The 22,054-nt window shown below is 33.2% G+C and overlaps 3 protein-coding genes across 3 annotated transcripts; 1 reads left to right on the forward strand and 2 right to left on the reverse strand.

The window, feature by feature from the left end:
* The first annotated feature begins 405 nt into the window (after positions 1 to 405).
* Positions 406 to 2,411, forward strand: LOC130627754 (shematrin-like protein 1). Its single transcript, XM_057441405.1, has 4 exons — positions 406 to 705; positions 1,427 to 1,488; positions 1,569 to 1,604; positions 1,919 to 2,411. Exons 2-4 carry the CDS (start codon positions 1,440 to 1,442, stop codon positions 2,407 to 2,409), a joined length of 576 nt encoding a protein of 191 aa, XP_057297388.1. The 5' UTR covers positions 406 to 705; positions 1,427 to 1,439; the 3' UTR covers positions 2,410 to 2,411.
* A 2,180-nt stretch (positions 2,412 to 4,591) lies between these two features.
* Positions 4,592 to 6,624, reverse strand: LOC130627770 (shematrin-like protein 1). Its single transcript, XM_057441406.1, has 4 exons — positions 6,580 to 6,624; positions 5,733 to 5,794; positions 5,565 to 5,600; positions 4,592 to 5,124 (listed from the first exon to the last, which is right to left on the reverse strand). Exons 2-4 carry the CDS (start codon positions 5,779 to 5,781, stop codon positions 4,625 to 4,627), a joined length of 585 nt encoding a protein of 194 aa, XP_057297389.1. The 5' UTR covers positions 5,782 to 5,794; positions 6,580 to 6,624; the 3' UTR covers positions 4,592 to 4,624.
* A 2,753-nt stretch (positions 6,625 to 9,377) lies between these two features.
* LOC130630133 (zinc metalloproteinase nas-1-like) lies at positions 9,378 to 11,562 on the reverse strand. Its single transcript, XM_057443527.1, has 3 exons — positions 11,538 to 11,562; positions 10,565 to 10,738; positions 9,378 to 9,865 (listed from the first exon to the last, which is right to left on the reverse strand). The coding sequence occupies exons 1-3, from the start codon at positions 11,560 to 11,562 to the stop codon at positions 9,378 to 9,380; spliced, it is 687 nt and encodes a 228-aa protein (XP_057299510.1).
* Between the last annotated feature and the right edge of the window lie 10,492 nt (positions 11,563 to 22,054).

The raw sequence follows: 22,054 nt of genomic DNA on the forward strand, positions 1-22,054 counted from the left end.
TTCTTAAATTATTAGGAAGCCCTTGCATTAAGCTTGTGGGGCAGTATACATCAATATTTTCTAAAATAAGACACGATTTTTTTTTACCTGAAATTCCCTACCTGTCGGAGGTTAATAACCACGAAAACATCTTTTCACGAATTTGTGACGCTAAGTATTTTCACGACTCAGCCATATTCGTAAATTTAATAAGCATCGCTCCATAATTTCGTAACATGCGTAACATGATTTTTAAAATGCAAGCATAATATGTTGAAATTTAATTTTGTAATTCGGTTGATTCTTTTGTGAGACCGGGCAAAATCATGTCGAAAAATAAAAAGTTGAAATTAATTGATTTATGCCGAAAGATGTGAAGTTCGAAGAATCACTATTACACCAAGGACGCTAAAGAAAAAATCAGACAAAATTTCCCTATTATTCAGTCAAGTTGCCCTAAAGTACCACTGCCGTCCCCAGGATTAGTTAGCCTTTGAGCGGAGCGACAGCTGTCTCATTTAACTTATTGGCCAAATGTTTATATCATTTATAACCTTCCTACCGACTAAATCACCGTCCACACATCTGCCAAATTAAGATTTGATGAAAATGAAATCATTAATTAATTAGTTTGGTAAGTATATATAAACAGAAATGTTACTAACTTGATCATCACATTATCGTACAGAGAGGAATGTCAAAAGTGGAATAAATATAAAAAAACAGGTTAGTTGTTTTACGTTTCCTTATGTGATTTTTGGATATTTATTAATTTTTATTCTTATTTATTTCTTTTGTTTATTTTATGTAATTTTTTGAATAATTCTGTTGAGTTGGATTTTTATAATTTTTATTCCGCTACTACTTTTTTTATGTCAATTTTTTTTCTCCTGATTCCAAAAAAAATTGACTAATACCTTGATACAAAAAAATATTAAAAAATGCGATAATGTTTCAAGTATGATCATAAAAAAATAAGTTCCCGAGTTCTTAAAATTTTGAAAATGGAACCCTGATAATTCTTCTAGAAAGAATTCTTACAAAAAATGAGTTCAATATTAATTTTATTATATTCGGACGTTTTGTTTTCACAACATAAATAAAAGAAGCATTGGCATTTTAAAGTTTAGGTAAGATCTCTCTTATTGTATTCAAACTATTATTATAGAGAGCTGGTGTGTTTTAAAAACGACAGATCAGCATATTCGTTTTACACTGCGACAATAAAGTACAAAATCATGTGGCTTGTGATAACGGATGAAAACTTTAAATAATTTTAATTCTTTAAAAAGAGTAAAATATCACTGAATAAAATATAGAAAATATATTTCGCAGTTCTTGATTTTGGTTGTTTTTATAGCTTTAAAAAATACGTTTAAGAAACGTTAAAGCGACTATTCAGCTGCTACATAACGTAACAAAATATTACCTAAATTCATTTCTTTAGATCAACTGTTACAATGAAGACAACTATTGCTTTTATATTGTTCTACGTTGCTGTCTTGTCTAGTAAGTCTATTCTCCTAAATAATTGTGACGCAGTCAATTATCTGTAATAGATTTACATCAATACTCTTGATTCTTTTTAGTTAATGCTACACCAGCCATCAATACCAATAACGAAGGTAAATATTTGAGACGATCACTAACTTGAGATAATAAATTGGGTCGCGGTTATTCACATTCACCCGAAAAAAAAATATGTTGGAGAAGTCTTTACCCTTCTGTGGGCTAATGAAAAAGTTGTGTGCGAAAATACTTCAGGAATGCACGAAAGTTAAATGTGTGCAACAATTTTATGGCTTAAGGCATCATCTTTTTCTTCTTTATGTTTCTACACAAACGATAATGTTGACTATTATGACGTTGTTTGACAATTTCATCTTCTTATATACATCATCTTATATTCATCTTCTTATATACTAATAATATTCTCCAGGCCAAGAAAATGCACCTGTGGTCAATGATGCTGTAGAAAACAACCAAGCTAATAATGACGAACAATTACCCAACGACGAGATCGAAGAAGAAAATTATCCTGAAGAGGAGGATGAAAAGGACGAAGATGGAGAATTAGAAGCAAATGATCCTTATCAAGTCCGCTCTTATCGTAGATACGGACGATATGGTGGAAGTTATGGTAGGTATACTGGCGGATATACCGGTCGGTACATTGGAAGTCGATACACTGGTCGATATTCCCGAATTGGGTCAAGATACGGTACCTATGGTCGATTAAGCCGATTCAGATCATACCGACCATCGTATGGTTCGTCTTACCGTCGATATACGACTGGAGGATACAATCGATACAGTGAATATGGAAGCCGTGGTCGTTACAACCGCTATGGAAGCTCGTATAGACGCTACACTCCTCGATACAGATCTTATCGTCGCTATACCACTGGTCGATATGGAACCAAATATTAGAGTTGAAATTAAATATTTTACGAATTTGGTGTAGGTTACATTAATAAGAAATAAATCAATTTTGGAAATTCGATCATTTTCGTTACAAACAAAGTACAACTCTAATCTTTACAATCGTTTTAAAAATACGATTGGTAGTGGTTTGCTTTGTTTACTTCTCTTCCCAAATGGACATATGTTTTTGGATCCGGATTAGTTTCTTAATAGAAGAAAATAACGCCTTTCAGAAGGCAGGGGCATTTAGAAGATACCACGGTACTAGACATCAGATGCAAGTCAATTTACAATTGTGAAAGGGCTCTTGATAGTGCAATTCCTTGTTAACTTTCCTTAAAACACGTTTTTCATTGTGTCAACATATTGTTACGTAAAACTCAATACGAATAAAGTGTTGCGTTTTTACCGGACACGACGACACTCGTACAAACAGGTGATAAACGTTTTCTTAACAAGTTTCATTTTTTAACAAATGTAGAAATACTGTCACAAAAAAACTCAATATAACTTTTAAATTGTTGCCATTTATGTGAAGGCCTCGTCACATGATCCTCAAATACACAGTTTTTCTGGGTGTAATAATTAATAAGATTTGTTTATCATATATGACCTTGCCGAGCTAAGCCAGCTCGGGTTTTACGTTACAGATATGTGCGGCGAGTTTGTTTTCATTCCTCTCGTACGAAGCAGAAGAACTGCTCGCATATTGATTTTGATTGTTTTCCAAATGTATAAATATACAATCATGTTATTTACGGTGAAGTTATTTTGTGTATTTTTAATGAATTGGTTGGCTAGCAAGCACTGGGTTGCAAAACGTGTAGCCAGGGGAAACTTTGCAATTGTGAAATGATTTGACGACAACTAGCTGCCTGACTGATGGTAGATAAGCAGAAATTTAACTTACTTTAGATATCCTGATGATGGAAGAAAAATTCCAAAACATATTGATAAAAAATAAAGTCTTTGTTGGTGAATCACCTTTCTAATAACTTCATATTAACATTTTTTATATTTTTTATTTATCTTACCTGAACTTTATAACTCTCATTTCCCGACCTGTGGCTGTATTACAGCTTTATATGATAGTCAAGATGAATCTTCTGAATTCATCATAACAGGTTTCCTCCTTGTCTCAATTCTCAATAAGAGCGTTGTAAAAAAGGAATGATTCCATAACAAGTTTCATGTCAATAACTTTATTTTTTTACCGAAGTTATTGCACTTTGAATTTTCTTGAATTAGGCAGGGTAAATGTTCAGAATGATAAAATGACTCCGACGGTTAGCCTACTGACTTTTTATATCTTTTATAGTAACCAAAGCATATAAGGTAATAAAACATGTCCACTAATAACAACCTAATATAATTTAAAACGTAATGATACATATATTTTGTAAAAAAAAACATTTCAGACATTTTGTGCAAAATAATTTGTCTATAAAGGACATTGGCGCACTAGGTCGCTCAGCTAGTATTTTTTTGTAACTTCATCCTCTGCACTAAGCGGCAAATTAAACCTTGCCACTGGGAAACAAGTTGATTTTCTTTCTATTTATTGATAGTTTGCTAGGTAAGTGTAGTAGCCAACTACAGTTCTAGTTATTACACTTTGTCAGCTATTGAAATATTTCCATGTAAGTAGTAACACATCTTTCGTGCACTTTCATTTCTTAGTAATGCTTTTATGAAATGCTATACCTTGTCTCCTGTTAGTATCCGACTCGCCGGCTCGCCAAAATGTTTATTGTGACCCAAAAATTATGCGCTACATCCGCGCCGATCAGGTCTCATATCGGACCAGCCTACCCAGGTCCATGCTCGCGCATCGCCGTCCTGATGTCGAAAGAGAAACAATATGCCCTGAGGACGAAGTTGGGTATTTTAATGAAAGATAAGAGGAAATCGCAAAAATGAGCCCTTCTACTACAATTGCAAATTGACGAAAAGATCTAGTACCGTGGTATTTTCTAACTGCCCCTACCTTCTGAAAAGCGTTATTCACCTCTATTAAGAAACTAATCCGGATCCAAAAACATATGTCCATTTGGGAAGAGAAGTGAACAAAGAAAGCAAACCACTACCAATCGTATTTTTAAAACGATTGAAAAGATTAGATTTGTACTTTATTTGTAACGAAAATGATCGAATTTCCAAAATTGATTTATTTCTTATTAATGTAACCTACACCAAATTCGTATAAAACTTAATTTCGACTCTAATATTTGGTTTCATATCGACCAGTGGTATAGCGACGATAAGATCTGTATCGAGGAGTGTAGCGTCTATACGAGCTTCCATAGCGGTTGTAACGACCACGGCTTCCATATCGACTGTATCGATTGTATCGTCCAGTCGTATATCGACGGTAAGACGAACCATACGATGGTCGGTATGATCTGAATCGGCTTAATCGACCATAGGAACCGTATCTTGACCCAATTCGGGAATATCGACCACTGTATCGACTTCCAATGTACCGACCGGTATATCCGCCAGTATACCTACCATAACTTCCACCATATCGTCCGTATCTACGATAAGAGCGGACTTGATAAGGATCATTTACTTTTAATTCTCCATCTTCGTCATCTTCTTCCTCTGCATCCTCCTCTTCAGGATAATCTTCTTCTTCAATTTCGTCGTTGGGTAATTGTTCCTCGTCGTTAGCTTGGTTCTTTTCTACAGCATCATTGACAATAAGTGCATTTTCTTGGCCTGGAAAATTTTAGAAGTGTATATATGAATATAGAAATGTTTACAGCTGTCAAAAACTACGTCCTAATGGTCAACATTATCGTTTGTGTAGAAACATAAAGAAGAAAAAGATAATACCTTAAGCCATGAAATTGTTGCGCACATTTAAACCAAAGTTTTCACACATTTAACCTTCGTGCATTCCTGAAGTATTTTCGCACTCAACTTTTTCATTAGCCCACAGAAGGGTAATAAATTGTTGTTGTGTAAGTTTAATGTAACTTGAACTTTTTACACATTTAACCTACGCACATTCGTGAATTAACTGTTTTCGCTTTTTTCAATGGCTTAGAGAAGGGTAAAGACATTTTTTTTTTTTGGTTAAATGTGAATAACAGGAACGCAATTTATGTTCTCAAGCTGCCTTAAATATCATGCTTCAAATAAATTTTGAAATTTACCTTCGTTATTGCTATTGATGGCTGGTGCAGCATTAACTACAAAGAAAAAGAATCAAGAGTATTAACGTAAATCTTTTACAGATGATTGATTGCGTCAAAATACTTTATCATAAGAGTAATTTCTTGTTGTTGTTGTTGTTGTTTTTTTTATTTACGAAAAAGACTTACCAGACAAGACAGCAACGTAGAACAATATAAAAGCAATGGTTGTCTTCATTGTAGCAGTTAATCTAAAGAAATAAATTTATGTAATATTTTGTTACGTTTTGTAAGAGCTGGAAATTTTGCTTTAACGTTTCTTAAAGGAATTTTTTGACCCTAATAATAACAAAAATCAAGAATTATAATAAAAATTTTTCTATATCCCTTTAGTTGTATTTTACTCTCGTTGTAAATACTTTTAAAAAATTTAGTTTTCTTCCGTTATCACAAGCCGCATGACTTTGAATATGTTGGTCTGTCGTCTTTGGAAAATACCAGCTCTCTCTAATAACAGTTTAAATGCAAAAACCGATATAGTTGCGTTGTGAAAACATAAAACATTTAACTAGAATAAAATGTATATAAAAATTTTAAAGCAATACTCATTTTTTTTTTGTAAGAATTGTTACATCATCAAGGTACAATTATCAAAATTGAATTATCTAAGAATAGGGCTCGATTTTTAGGCAGTATTTTTTATAAAATTCAAAAAATCTAGATTATATCTATCAAGATATTTTCTCTCTCTGATTGTAGTGTAACCAAAGAGAGAGAAAATATAACCTTTCCCCACTTTAACTTATTCGTGTTTGAAATATTACTACACTTTGAAATATATTTTTATCAAGCATTAGTCGATTACTATAAAGGACTGAAAATGTTGATTTTTCTAAGAATCACGAAGCTTAAACTAAAAAGTACGGTTCTTATAAAAAAGTGTGTAGTATAACTAAAATAAAAATAATAGAAATAAATAGGAATAAAAATTAATAAATATCCAAAAATCACATAAGGAAACGTAAAAACAACAAACCTGTTTAATTATATTTATTCCACTTTTGACTTTCTTTTCTGTACGATGATGTGATGATCAAGTTAGTAACATTTCTGTTTATATATACTTACCAAACTAATTAATTAATGATTTCATTTTCATCAAATCTTAATTTGACAGATGTGTGGATGGTGATTTATTCGGAAGGAAGGTTATAAATGATATAAACATTTGGCCAATAAGTTAAATGAGAATTGATTTGGCGGTGGACATGCATGATTAATTTTATATTGCAGTTAAAAACGTCGTTAAAAATTTTACAGTTGGAAAAGGTGAAAAAATTAAAAACGTGTTATCTAGGCACAGTATGGAAAACCTACTGCAGAAGTGTTGATATCAGATAGCGTTAGGTATGTATTTCATCCTAATGTTTTGTTTATATTTGGTTATTACCTAGCTAGCTAAGCTTCTTAAAAGTAAAATTTCCAATTTTAAATGACACTGTAAGCTAGCTAGGTAGAAGGATTAATAAAATGTTTGATTAAATCTTGCAACAATATTTTTGCAGGATTTATTTTTAGCAAATTTGTCAAATATTTGCAAAGAAAAAACTTTATTTCGTATTTCTCAGTGAAACATGCAACAGAAAATCCCAAAAACAGTAATCGTAGAATTTTGATACCAACAGAGTGGGTCTTTGTGAGATATAAAGCAATATTTCCAAAAAATCTGGTTACTTGTGTTCCGAGTACAAATCAACAAAAATAAGTTTTTTACACATTTTAAATTTGTTTCTCCCTTACGCTTATACAAAAATATGAAAAAGCCTTTCTTAGCAATATGCCCAATGGCTTCTCTACTAAGGTCAGTGTTAACAATATTGAATTTTTAACTCATCCCCCTGCTTAACAATATGCCTCCCTGGCCTTTCTACTAAGCTACAACTTTGACTCAACTAACAGTCAGCATTATTTTCATCGTAATATCAATCTTTTTTACATCGTAATATCAATCTTTTCTACACTTTTTTAGAATCGTTACATTTTTTACGTCATCATTAAAAATTATATGTACGTAATATAAAATGAACAACAAGAAGGTATCCGCCTTATTTCTACTGATTTAAGTGCAAGATTTACTTAGAGATTTTTCCAGGATAAAAACTCTTCGGTACCTCGCGGTCAAATGAGGTTGGTTTCGTTTACCTTTTTTCCGAAAAGAAACCGTATAGAAGCGGCATATTAAAGTTAGGCAATTACCTTCTCATATTTTACAACCTTTTACGGGAGGGGAGTTGGGGGGTGGGCTTTCTCTTTAACTTGTTACAGCTCTGATGGTTAATCGACTTGTGAGAAGGATGGGAGTTTTTGCACGTGTTATAACGTTAAGACTGGAACACGAATATTTCGTAACGAAAATAAATACGATTTCATTAGACTTATTTCTGAATGTGTTTTTTTACACATGTATCTTTGTAAAGTTGATATACTGTTAAAAATTGTTTCTCACGGCTTTTATAAGATGCACTACAAATTATTTAAACTTGTTTGGACAATTAAATTTTTTTGGAAAATGGCTTGGATAAAAAACGTTTTAACCAAACAAAAAGAAAACATTTAAATCTCGTTGTGGATCATGAAAACGGCACATCTGTGTAATTTTTGTTATATCAGGTCTAGTCAAAAATGAGCAGGATAGTGCTAGCTATATCAACATGTGAGGACATGTTGATATAGCGCTAGTTTTTTTCAAGATGATAAAAAAGGAGACCATACTAACTTTCAATACGCACGCTTTTTTGCAGAAGGAATTTGCGTATAATCATTTGCATACATGTTTTTTTAATCGTTTAAAAAGACATTGAGGGTAGCAATGACAGGGCGTTAGCGGCCAAACATGGGAGTTACTTGCCAAACGCCCTTCTAGGAAATTAACTTTATTTTTTTATATTCTCCTTCTCTACCCATCTTTTATTTTGATATTTTGTAATTTCAAATTCTTATTTTTAAATTTAATTTTTTGTTCCCAACATTCAAATTTAGAAATTCCCGACGCTCCACAAATTTCCCAAAAGTCTGTTTTTACGGTAATTACGCCCCTTTTCTGTTACTGGATTGCCTAGCTTGCTTTTAAAAATGATGTCAACATCAGTGTCTTACTATGGTGTGTGTATTTGGGCTAAACCCGTCCTTAGTAATAAAGTTTGTTTGTTGGTTCCTTCACTCCCTGGTTCGTTGGTTTGCTTTTTGTGTATCTCCAAAGCTTTAAAATCCTTTTTTGAAAACCTTTTGGTACAATTTTTAACTTTGTTCCAGCTTTGTCAAGGTGTGGGTACACCCTATTAAAACAGTTGGTAAAATCTAAAGGTTTGGGACAAACTAAGTGCTTAGATCATTTGGCTAAAACGCTGACCACAAAATAAACAACTGCTAGCACTACTCTAACTTTATCACGCAGAAATGTTCTCACACCGTTATACAAACATTAAAAGATTATAAAATATAAGTACAACGAGTACTAATAAAATCCTCTGTAAAAAAAAAGAAACACAACTACTCAGACAATTACTAGAAACAGAAAAACTTGTTTTTACATTTACAGTACGTACTGACAGCATGCACAAGTCAATAAAGGACGACCAAAAAGATTTAAAATATCTACCCGAAATCTGATCTTTAATACTGCTCATGGGAATACTCATCATCAAGTGATGCGACTGAAGAAAAAATGACACCTGAAGCTAGACGGCGACAGTAGTTTAAATACAAGACGTAATATCCGTACCATAAAATGTCAAAGATACAATTTTTTCACACCTACGTGTCGCACTTATCTGATCAATTTTGACATAATTTTAAATCGCAGTATTGCCATTTATGATTCGTTAGAGTTGTAAGACACCATGGACGTTTTCGTTTGCCAGCTGGATTGCGACAATAATTATGTTCACCAAGTCCGTCTTCGTTGGTTGACAAACTGTAATTATGAGAATGCGGATACTTCTTATTCCAGGGTTGGCACATAACACCTTTCTCTGTGTAATCCAACTTCCCTCTGTAATCACGACCTTTTGTTTTCCTGCTAACACAGACCATTTTGCTTTCTGGACTAGGAATCTTATTGCATTTGTACATAGCTCGAGCTCGGGCAATATCCAAAAAAGTTAAATCTTCTTTCATCCCTAGTGTAAAGTTTAGATATCGGTATTTTTCCAATATTTCCATCGTTTTCGTTCCATTTTTTGCCCCTAAATCTCCAGGGTAGTGCATAATTGACTCAAAGTCGTAAGGATATCCCATACTATCTGACGCGGTTTTAAATACATCTAAAATATATTACGAAACATGGACAGTTCTATCCGCAACAGCGATCACAATGATCATGTGAAAAAGTTAATTAAAAAAAACATTAAAGGAAAACGACAACACAAAAAAATATTAAAAATAAGGCAGATTTCCAATGAATACAAGAAAACAACTTATATTTGCGTGTTTCGCGAAGAAACATTCGTTTATACAGAAATGTTTACTTACGACACTGTGTTCATTTTAGTACTGACATAACGCAGTAGAATATATTTCATTGCAAGGTAAAGAAGTTCAAATTATAGCCTATATTAAATGTTTCGGGGCAACTAAGTTTAGAAACCGGTTTTAGCCATTCCGAGATTTTTTGAACGGACTAGAATAAAAATAAATTATAAAACTTTTTTCTTAAATATAGTACATATGACAAGTCAGGGTTAACTAAAAAGGCAAAATACTCTAAGGGTTGCGGTTGGCTGAAATAATGGCGGTTTTGAAATTGTTACTGGTCGAGGTTTGCAAGAATTGCTAGACTTATTAAACATCTTTATCTTTCGATATATTGGTCACAAAAGCTGGACGAAATCAGTACTGTTTCTGCGCAAGGCTAATTGCACAGCTTGTCTGTAAAATCATTCAGAATTGACGATCTTATTTTATTCAATTTTGTATCACCAGATCAGATACAGAAAGAATAATTTAAACTTGTTTCAACTTACAAAACTGGTTTTCAAACCTTGAATCTTTCTCTATAAAATTATCTTTCATAACTTTGATGTAAGAATCTCGATCTGATCGGGATTGTTCGTGGAAAAAACCAATAGCATGTCCAATTTCATGAAGAACAGTTTTAATATTCTCACATTCTTTGCCAATAGAGAGGAGCTGCCGGCCTTTAGTTGGTTTGTATTCCTATGTTTCTATCCTTGTATCTTGTCGTACAGCTTGCGACCAACACCTGAAAATGTGATGGTGTAATATTAGAAAACTTACACTTGTTAAGAATTCCTGGCATATAAGAAATGTAGCAATAATAAAAATTAAACTAATTTATAATAATTAATAAAAAGGGTCAGAGGGTCAGATCTTTTGAACACCTTGGAATTTTCCTTCTTACAGGCAAAAGAACCTCTGGTAACCAACCCTCAGTGGTTAATGATTATCTATTATTGACGTCACATCAAGCTAGCTTGGATAATTCCACAGTTTGACGTGAGATGCCACTAATTATATTCTGAAGATTAAAGAAAGTCTTTTTATTCAAAAAGACAAACCCATACTTAATAAAAATACAACTTCGGCTCCTTTGTACCTCTTTGATCAGTGTATTTATTATTTATTTCAATTATCAATTAAGGAATTTACCAACTGTATATATATCATTAAAAAAATGTGATTGATGTGATCATGGCTTTAGTTCAAGCCGAAAACTATCTATAAAACAAAACCCGTCGTATTTGGTAATTTTCAATTATTGACATTGACATGGATACAATTCACAATTAATAAAAAGGTTTCATTTTCAGCATGCTTTAAACCCCGTTGTACAATGATATAACTTCATATCTTCAGTATTTTGACTTGAATATTTAAATCATTATTGACGTTTTCCCATCTTCAATTTTTTTACAACTTATGCATTTAATAAACAAAAAATATTAAAACTGAAATGTAATCTCGACACAAACTTACCCCGATCCTTTAAAGAATAAGACATGATGCAACAGTTCACCACACAACTTTTCTTTACTAATTAAATGTTTAAATGTTTAATTATGATTTAAATCCACGAACACAATACAGGTTGATTCTTGCCAACGCTGTATTCCCCTTCTTATTAATCTTGTTGCGTTTTTACCTAAAATGTCATAAAGACAAATAATAGAGAAAAGACAAACACGAGAATATTCATGACGAAGCATTTAAACCTCATTATCCTCTATACGATACTACGTGTTAAACTCACATATAATAATAAAGCAAAACAAATGACAAAAAAAGGACTTACCAAGTTTTGGGGAAATTTCATAATAAATAGTTTTGTTCGTCCAATGATACCTTTTGATGATAGCTGTTCTTTTAACACTCTTACTATCCTCGAAAAGGGATCGTTGTTCAGCAGTTAATAGCATATCACCTTGAACAAGTTTGCTGTCTAAAATATCAATGATGATGAGGTGACAAAACAGGTGGTTGTAATGATAAAAAACTTGTCTAACGGTAGTAAAATGTAGAGGTCCAACCGTCTAAACATTTTGGATCTAAGCAAAATGTCCTTTATTACATGGATTTTTATTAAATAAACCATTAACCATAGAAAGACAACATTAGGAGCACAATACACACTTTTATAAAAAGGATAGACCTATATAAGTGAATGTCACAGTTGGCGCAATTTTAATTTATGTTTTTCTATTCTTTTCAAAACATCAAAACTACTGAGAACAAGCACAGATTTTCTTATCACCTCCTACATTCATCTGAGCTAATGGTAATTTTGTTTTGTCAGCCAAATGTTCATCATTTAATTTTTTCAAAAGAGAGTTGATGCCCATATCATCCGAATTTTTCGGCGCCATCATAACAACTGTGACCTGATACATCGTCACATAAAGCCATAGTATGTGGTTTCAAGTGTAAAGTTCCATACTTGCATATAGATTTTCTAAAAAGATACAGAAAAAGATTTCATAGTTTGCGTTTGATAAAACAAATAAAATTCGTTCAAGTGACAATAATTGAAATCTTAAAGTAAAATGTATACAAAGTCCCATATAATTTACATTGTCTCTCGCAAGTTCAGTAACTTATTTATTTTTTTACCCTGTTTCATTCGTTCAAGTAATAGAAAAAGGTAAAGTTTAAAAAACGGTCTTCACAGGTTACAAGTATTAAACAGAGGTCACATTCCTTAATCTCTGCAGTTGTTTAAATTCAGATTCACTGGCTTTTTAAATTAACAAAGTTATTCAACGTTTTAAACAAATGCGCAAAATTCTGTGGTGTTGAAAAAAATGATCAAAAGATAATAGAGCGAAAATGGGAAACAAGTGCAAGACATCCTTTACAATCAGGTGATATATCTATCACCTGAATAAATATCTTCTCTGAATAATGAGTTTTTATATATTTCATTTAAGAATTAGGCAAACAAATCTAGAGACGATATTTATACTCAAATGGTGTAATTTGCTGCATGATTAGTTCCTGCCAACACTTAGCTAAAGTTTTTGTAAGATCTCTTTCTATTTTGTAATTCTTTTTGCTGCTAAGCAACCAGATGCGAGTATCTTTCACTCCATTTTATTATTTTTACTCTAACACATTTCACTTTTTTCTCCGAGGATTTAGTTTGACTTTTTACAACTTGTCTTTAGAAAAAGTCTTCGAAAACATCCCATTGCGTAAACATGTCGACAACAGTAAAGTTTGTTGGAAAAGCTTGTTCAGTAAGAGTGTTGTTCTTCATGTCAGACTTCAGCTTGCTCTTCCAACACAAAATTGGCGTACAAATTTAAGACAACAAATTTTTTTTACCTTATTCACACTCTAAGCTGAAGTAGTTAAAAGAGGCAGGTTAAATGTTTTTCTGGCTAGAAAACAATTGTTAGAGTTATTTCAATCGTACTGCGCAGTTTGTTCTTAGAACAATGATGTACGAATGATTTATTATGCTATTATAGCTAATTGGGTTGTATACATTTGTATAAACCTGCATATACAATTTACACAGAGAAGGTCATAAGAGAAAAGGGAAATGCTGTGTTTCTGCTTGATCAATCATGCTTAAAAGAAAATATCACAACCAGAAATGACTTGCGCAAGGGTTATATGCCGCTCAAAAAGAAATAAAAATTGTAACCACAAAAATATAAAGATAAAGAGATGATAAAAATTGATCAAATTCCTTTTTTTCATTTAGCGCCAGAACGAGCTATTTTAAACTTTTACCAACGCTATTCACCACCACATCAAATGACAACAGTTGCGTGTTCCTCTCATGAAAATTCTTTGCCCAAAGTTGAATTCTATTTAAATGAGACCAAACATGCTGAAAGTTATAATACAAAAGGGAGAGACACTATGATGAGGTGAAATAACACAATAAGTAAACTTTCTAAATGCTTTCCAATGTTGCAAACCGTCAAAAATCGGTCGGGTAGTGAGTTTACTCGACAGATACTTTCTTTGTATACATTCACCTATACCACCAGACGGGGATTTAGGGGAATCCATGCATTTCTTGTTTTTGCTGATTGTAAACCTAAAAGAGTGTTCCAATGTATTACAAGAAACTCTCATGGCAGCGCATATGACGCACACCCGAGAAGAGTTTTGTAAAGAATAATCAGAAAACGAATTACAAATTAAAAAGGTTAAAAACTGCTCAAAAGCTTCGTACTATAAAAACAGCAGATTTCCTGAAATGATCGGAAATATAAAGATACTGCGTCTCGGATAAGTTGAGACCAAATGTACAGCAAAATTTCTCACCATGCGCACATGATTTAGCAAATTGTAATATGCTAATAAAATAGTTTTCTATAGCGACTAAGGTTTTTTAAGTACTATATTGTTACGTATAATCAACGAGAAATTTAAAAAGATGATAATTCTTATAACTAATTTAGATTTTAATTTCAATGAAACCACAGAAGGTTGTATCACATTCGGTCCTCCAAAAATTTGACACATTTTTGACACATTTCACAGTAAAGTCTAATTTTACAAAAATTAGCTATCTAGGTATATTGCATGTAACGTCTTTTCTTTTGAGTTTACACAACTTTAAAGAACAGCAATATGCGACAAGTACAATATAAAAGGAGAAACATGCTACCCTCTTCCGCACAATTTTTAACAAATATATGAAAGACACATGTAAATTCCTTCCTCACTCTTCCAAAAAAATATATACATAAATAAAAAACTCTTGTCTTTTGTTATTAACTTCACAACAATAGGAACTGGAAAACAAACATATTATTTCTTTGTTACAGGTTGGTATACAGCGGATGGGTATTCCATGTATCTAGAAGGATAGATATAGAAAGGAGAAACATCTCCAAAATTTTTATTGTACTAGGCTCGTCTCTTACGTCATCTTTGTTTTGTTAATATAATTTCAAAGTTTGTCAGTTCCCGCGCATAATCATTTGAAATTTAAAATACGGCGCGCTGATTGGTTTTTAATAAATAATTAACATCGCGCTCAGGGTCAGATCCAGCATTTTTATCTAAGCAGGCCCAATAAGATTTTTGCATAGTTTCTTGATGATCAACGGCTTAAAGAGGCGCGTTGTAAGCCTCCCAACGGGTGAACGGTTTTTAGCGGCGCCTCAGGGTCTCAAATGGCTTAAAATTGATGGAAATATGACAACAAGACCCTGTCTTTTTATAATAATAATACACCAAAAACTAACAATAAGAAAATGATGCTCAAATAACTTATTAAAGCGAGAACTTTTGTCAGTTAAACTGAATAGAATATGAACTTGGTAAGAACATTGTGGCGTCACATTTATTATTTAAGAATTAAACCAACAATGATTATTATTTTTTTATTAACAATATATTTCAGATAAATTTATCCATCATCAGGCCTAAAAGCAAATTAAATTAAATTAGCACTAGCCCTTGAAAAAACAGCTCCTCTATTACTTGCTGCAAGAATATACTTTTGCACCATTGAGTCAAGGCTACCTAGTATAAGTGGTCGTCCTGTTTTTGCTGTGCATCTTGACAGTGATTTACTTGGAGCTGTTTTGTTAGATGTTGTTTTTTTCAAATCGTCTTCGACTCTTTTTCGAAACGTGCGAGCGGTGCTCTCATTCAATTTTGGGAAGCGAGTTTTGAACTTTTTCACGGTAGCTTCAGGACCGTTAACGGAGGCACTTTCCAATAATGTACCGTTCTTCGTCACTCCATTTTGTATATTTCGATCGTTTGGACGGCGATGCTCCAGCAATGAAGCCAGAATCAAGAACAGAGAAACCAACATTACCCAAACCAATGTATTGTCTGGTAACACGTGCAACTAGCGCTATAAAACAAAATAAACAAAGAATGTTTTTAATTAAAAAGAAATAAAGTATTCGTATACCGTAAATCTTTCAATTTGAGGATGATGATTCTTGAGTTTCTTTCATTTTTCATCGTTTTTCTTCTTTTTCATATCTGCTCTTAAAAACGACATACTTCCACCAACTTTTTTTGTTTGTATGAACACTTTTTTTCTTGTGGCACGAAAAAAAGGTAAGAGAAAAGAATACCCAATCATGTTATTTATATCATAAAATCGAATCTTTTTTCCGTCTTTCGTATTTGTTCAATATCTTCATCTTAGAGGCTTAAAAAATAGCCTATTGGAAACATTCTTTTAAAATTTTTCACTTTTTCTTTTTGACACAACGTGGAGTGCCATATTTTGTTTACATTTTTTTGTCTGGTATTGAATTGATAATATATTTTAAAAGAGCTCTTTGGTCTATATATAAGCAGGAAAGTATGACAAGCAAGAAAAATGATTTACACGAAAACCTTTGAATTCACCGCTGCAGTGCGTGGGTACTACTACTATAGAAGATTTTGGATACCACAACCTGCACAACACCTCAACTGCTTACACGAATCAGATAACCTGTTCGATCAGTTTGCAATAAAAAAATACGAAACAGGTTGTGAAACTCCGATTGGTCACTTACCGAGAGAGATATCGAGGGCCACTAAATTTTTTAGTGACAGGGGAGCTGCTGCAAATGCAATTCCTACTCCGCTCGTACAGGGGGTCTTGAAATACCCGGTGTAATAAAGGTTTCAATCCCTGGAACATGTTTAAACCTATTGCTGATGGAGCTTTACAAGAAACTAATAGCAAAAAAAAATTGCAACATTCATATTCTTTGTTTTATATTGTTTTTTAATACTTCATTATCGGTCCGCGAAAGTTTTTTCCCGTAAACAATTTCAAAATTGCTCGACTGCGAAAGCTTTTTCCCGCGAAATGCCAAATTTTAGAGTTTCTTCCGAACCACGAAACTTTTTTCCAGCGAAAGTTTTTTCCTTTAAAGTAGTAGCACAGGTTGGAACGATGGTATACTTTCGCCAAAAATAATGTTTTTTTTTAATTTGGGTGTCTTGTTTGAGGAAATAACTAGAAATCCATAACACACGTATAACCAAGGAGGTTTAAAAAGAGAAGGAGATACATCTCAGGAGTTTCTATTGCAATCTCGCGCGTAAATTGTGAAAGTAACCAGTGCTCATTGTTATTTCTGCATAATTATAAATTATCTTTTCTAGTGGGAAAAACTCGTTTGCTTTGTATTTTGAAAATAAGTAAAATCAGCCGAAAATGAGGAAGTTATCGTAACATAAAGATAAAAAAACAATATTAGAAAATAAAAACGCGAAGAAATAAAAGTAAAACATTGTCCAAGGAAAAACGCTTAATTAGAGATAGTAACGAATGATTAATATTTTCTTTTGTTCTATGAAAGAAAGAATAGTTACCGAACACCGATTCTATACCGAAAATTCAATAACTTTGAAGAAAAAAATATGTACTAATATGCAACCCCTCTTGCAGTAATATTTTTTAAAAGTTTTATCAATCTTTTAACTGACGCTGTGCTAGGAAGGAACATACAGAAACATCTACAAGATATAAAATTATATCATATCTCAGGGCAACAATTTATACAATATAAGCTCCAAATACCAGCTGAATCGTTTTGCAAGTGGGGATAATTAGACTTTACCAGCATTAATTCTTATAGCTCAACAGTGTTTCATGTGTTTTATTTATGTTCGGTATAGCTTTTAATATGTTCTGCTTTGTCGTTAAAACACTCGTCTCACACTCGGCATGTAAAAATACAGCGGCGCAACTGATGGATTCAAAGGAGCACGTAAATGTAGGCTTGGTTTTATTCATAAAGAATAAAAACTCAAGTTGCAAATTACTTTATCTTATTCACAACTAAATCGGGTTTTCACAAGTTTTCTGTCCTGTCAGATTAAAAGTCTATCAACAACTGCCACTCCCAGTGTAGGGTCAAAGCTCAGAACCATACAGGGGGCTGAGACTAGAGAGCTCTGAACTCCTGCACTTGGCACAACAAAGCACAAACGAAGGAGAGCTGGGGGCAAGATGGGGGGGACTCTAGGACAAATATGGCTGCCACTGTCCCATCTTGCCAAGGACACTACAAATATGTACAAAGTATCTACACAACAGGATTAAAAAAAAATTCTTTAGCAGGATATTTCTGTGCTGCCCACATAAAAAAGGAATTTGAATAGAATTTAAATGGACGTTGCTAAGATGTATCTCCTTCTCTCTTTAAACTTCCTTGGTATAACATATTTATATATTAAAGGAGAAAAGTCGATTGTTTTAATACTTTTTAATTCAGTAAAATTAAAACAATTTTTAATTTTGTGCGCGGTTTGACCGTAGCGAAACAGCCGTGGGATATGCAAGCGATTCATCATTGAAAGTTAACCTTTTGATCTTGGGCTTCATCATGCAATAGGTACGTCGAAGAGTGTTGAACTCAGCATGAACACTTTCACCACCCTGTTCGCTATATAGGTCAAGTCCAACACCCCACTTCTCAATAAACCCAACATGTTTTTTCAGCAAGTGAAGTTTTGGAGTCACAGATGCTTTTGCAAAGTTTGTCCGGAAGTACAACATCAAATCCTTGACAGCTTTATCTAGTTAGTATGAAACATGAAAAATAGTCAATTAAATTTTAGAAAAAACAAGATTTATCAACGCTAATTAATTAATTTAGTCATTAATTACACAAGGATTATAACTGTTCTTTGCTGAATTCTTGACAGGAATTCATTGCGTTGTGGCACATACTATATTTATAGAATAACAACTTGTATTCGACTGATAATTCCACAGCTCCTTTGTGAATGTTTGTGCCTGCAAGTACAGCTACGTTGTATACCATCAGGGGTATTGTATTACACAATTCTATTATGTTACCCACCTAATAAAAATATATGTATCTTTAGATGGATTTCATCTTTAAAAGCTCGTCTCTTTATCAGCATGGGATTTCTGAATTGTAAAAAATTATAATTGCGTATTATGTTGTTGCTGTTGTTGTTTATGTGCACAATCAGAATATTTTTAATGTTTTTTCTAAGAAAAACCTACTCAGCCAGTTTGTCCATATGTTCATAAAAGTGTGTTGGCATATCATAGACATAACACCAAGGAGCAGGTTGGATTATGTATAGCCCTTTCTGGACTCAAAGAGGAATGGGGCAACTGCAACTTTAAGTTTTAACCGTACCAGTTTTTTGCAACTTGCCTTTGAAGCAGGTTGACTGTTAAAAGAATTCAACCACCTGAAATAATAATTTATTTACTCACTATTTTTGAATACATTTTAGGAACAGATAAAGCTTGCAGTTTGTATTACCTGGCCATTGTTTTCATCTTTTCCCAGGGCACACCCATATCTGCTTGTAAAGCAACCATTGCTTCAGAAGTTATTGTTGCAGAATATTATTGTGCTTCCTTCAAAATTGTCTCCCGTTCTGCCTGTGGGAAGCGCTTTACCAGGGCAGAAGTCTGCCCAACAAGTAAAATTTTGTTGCTCCAGCTGTCGTGAAGATTTTATCATGAAGGAATTTTGTTCTGATTCTCAAGTGACGACAACTAACATTTTCTTTTAATTCCCCTTGGAGTAGATGTCATAACCATTAGCTGAAAATAATTATTCTCATAGATAAATATTGGTACACATAACATAGCTTTTTATAAATGTTTTATTAGAATAATAAGAATATTAGAGTGAGATTTGCGTTAAAAACTAGTAATCAAGACTTACGTTGCGCATGTTGAAAAACCCCGCGGTAACAAGCCACTTGCACAGTCTATGACTTACTTGGAAGTTACTATTGTTGCAATGTAACGTTAGATTGCTTTGTTTGTTACTTTCTATCAGCCTCCCTTCCCTTTGTCATTGCTAACTTTTCTAATATGCTGGTAGATAAAAGTATGCTCCTATAAGGTCAGGTATTTTCTTTTTGTATTACTTTTTATTAGTATTCGGTAGTTGGTCTCGTGCGCCGATGCCTTGGTGTAAAATCCAATTGGCGGCATCGGATCAGAAGCAGTCGAAGCTGACATATAGAGTTCAGCTCCCACATCGCGTAATCCATACATTTATTTCCGAAAGTTTAGAATGATTGCTATAGAGTAACTTCTCCAGGATTAAGGGAAGTATCATTGCTACTTCCACTCTTTAAGCGATATTTCTATGTACGATAACGTGATCAGTGTCGCTACTATAACAACACGCAGACCTATAAGATAGATACGCGCTCACAGTTTGTCCTTCAGTACATGGTTGTGCAAGAATGAAGCAATTACGATCAGCATATATATAGTCTGATTTGTCAGGATAGAAGTTGCGGTGTGTATTAAGTAGACTTTAAGCACACCATGTTAAAATTATTATTTGTTTTAGGACATAACTTTTTATTAGTGTTATACGTTTCATGTGATTCTCTATTAAGACAGACAGGTTAACACAAATATCTAGACATCTATACATCTAAGTATGGATTACTGTTGTAATCCATACCTTTGTTCTGCAATCTCATTTTCTTGTTGTATTTCTTATTTTAACAGTGGAGCAATGATTAAAAATGTGCACTTAAAATAAGAACCGGTTCGTCCACGCTGTACAGGACCCCCTATGGTTTTGTACTTTAATTCACCCTCAGCTATGTCAACTGCATCTCTCACCTTTCAAGAACCTGCCTTTAAAGATGGGTTGAGTGTTGACAGAATTGGATCTTTGGAGTGTCGCAAAAGTAGGTGACCACTAATCTTTGCGGATTTTAATTTTATTATTATTATTATTATTATTATTATTATTATTATTCATCTTTATACAGCTTTATCTACGTCAGTATAATATATACAAGATATATGTAAATGTTACTGTTATCAATGAGAGACCTGTGTAAAACAAAAATAACAAAATATAAAATTTTCGAAGTAAGATTTAAAACGGAGAGAAATAAAAAAAAATTCGCGGATATTGAAAAATTTAAGAGAATGAACATTGAGAACCATATATGAGAAAATTAAAAATATTGTGAAAGACTTTGTGCGAAAAATTTTCAAGTATATCAAGAAACACGATGTAAGAAACGACGGACGACGTCATCACACAATCCATACATTGGCAGTGAGAGGACGTGGAAATTGTATTGTTTGTATCGTTGGCGTCAACCGTTCCTTCCTACATCGTGGATGAACCAGAAAAGTTTAAAAATCATAATTGTTTACTAGTTTTTTAAATAAATTAAAATTAGTTTCTTTCCTAATACTAACAGGTAGGGAGTTAAAAATAACTGCTCCCTGATAATATGATAATTTCCTCCCAGCTTCAGATTTAATTGATGGGAGCCGAAGTGAACAGTTCTTTCCTCGAGTGTTTATCGAGTGGTTGATCATAACATATTTCCCATCAGTTTCGAAATGTAACGATTTGAAGACGTCAATAACAATTTTTCTTTTCAGTCGTATTGTGAAAGTTGGCCTTTTTTTACGATTTTTGACAATGAACCCGCCTGTACATTCGTTGAAGGTGAGAGCTCATGTTTAGATGGCTATCCATGATTACACCAAGATATTCGTAGAACGCAGGCTGGTGGATTTCATTGTTATTGATTGTTATATTGATCTGGGTGTTACGTGATCGAGATGTATATGTTACAAATTCTGTTTTTCCTTTTTTTGGGTTTAGGATAAGACAGTTATCTTGCATCCATCTGAACACTTTTTCAGCATCTGAGTTTATACATTTTTCGATCTCAGTTAGCGATTTGTGTGAAAAATAAATCACTGTGTCATCAGCATACATTAATACGTTGCAGTAATTTAGCTGGATCGGAAGGTCGTTTATAAGAAGGACAAATAGCAGAGGTCCCAATATCGAACCTTGGGGTACACCATGGGTAACAAACTCCTTCTCAGAAAGTACTCCATCAACGTTAACGATTTGGCTTCGGTGAAACAAGTAGCTAGATATCCAATCAACCTCTTTACCAAGTATTCCATAGTAAGGAAGTTTGTAAAGTAAACAACTGTGGTTAACAGTGTCAAATGCTTTTCTCAGGTCCATAAACAGGGCATCTGTTACTTTGCCTTTGTCCATGTTTTCGCG

This window comes from Hydractinia symbiolongicarpus, chromosome 2 (assembly GCF_029227915.1).
Source record: "Hydractinia symbiolongicarpus strain clone_291-10 chromosome 2, HSymV2.1, whole genome shotgun sequence".
Taxonomy (NCBI): Eukaryota; Metazoa; Cnidaria; class Hydrozoa; order Anthoathecata; family Hydractiniidae; genus Hydractinia; species Hydractinia symbiolongicarpus.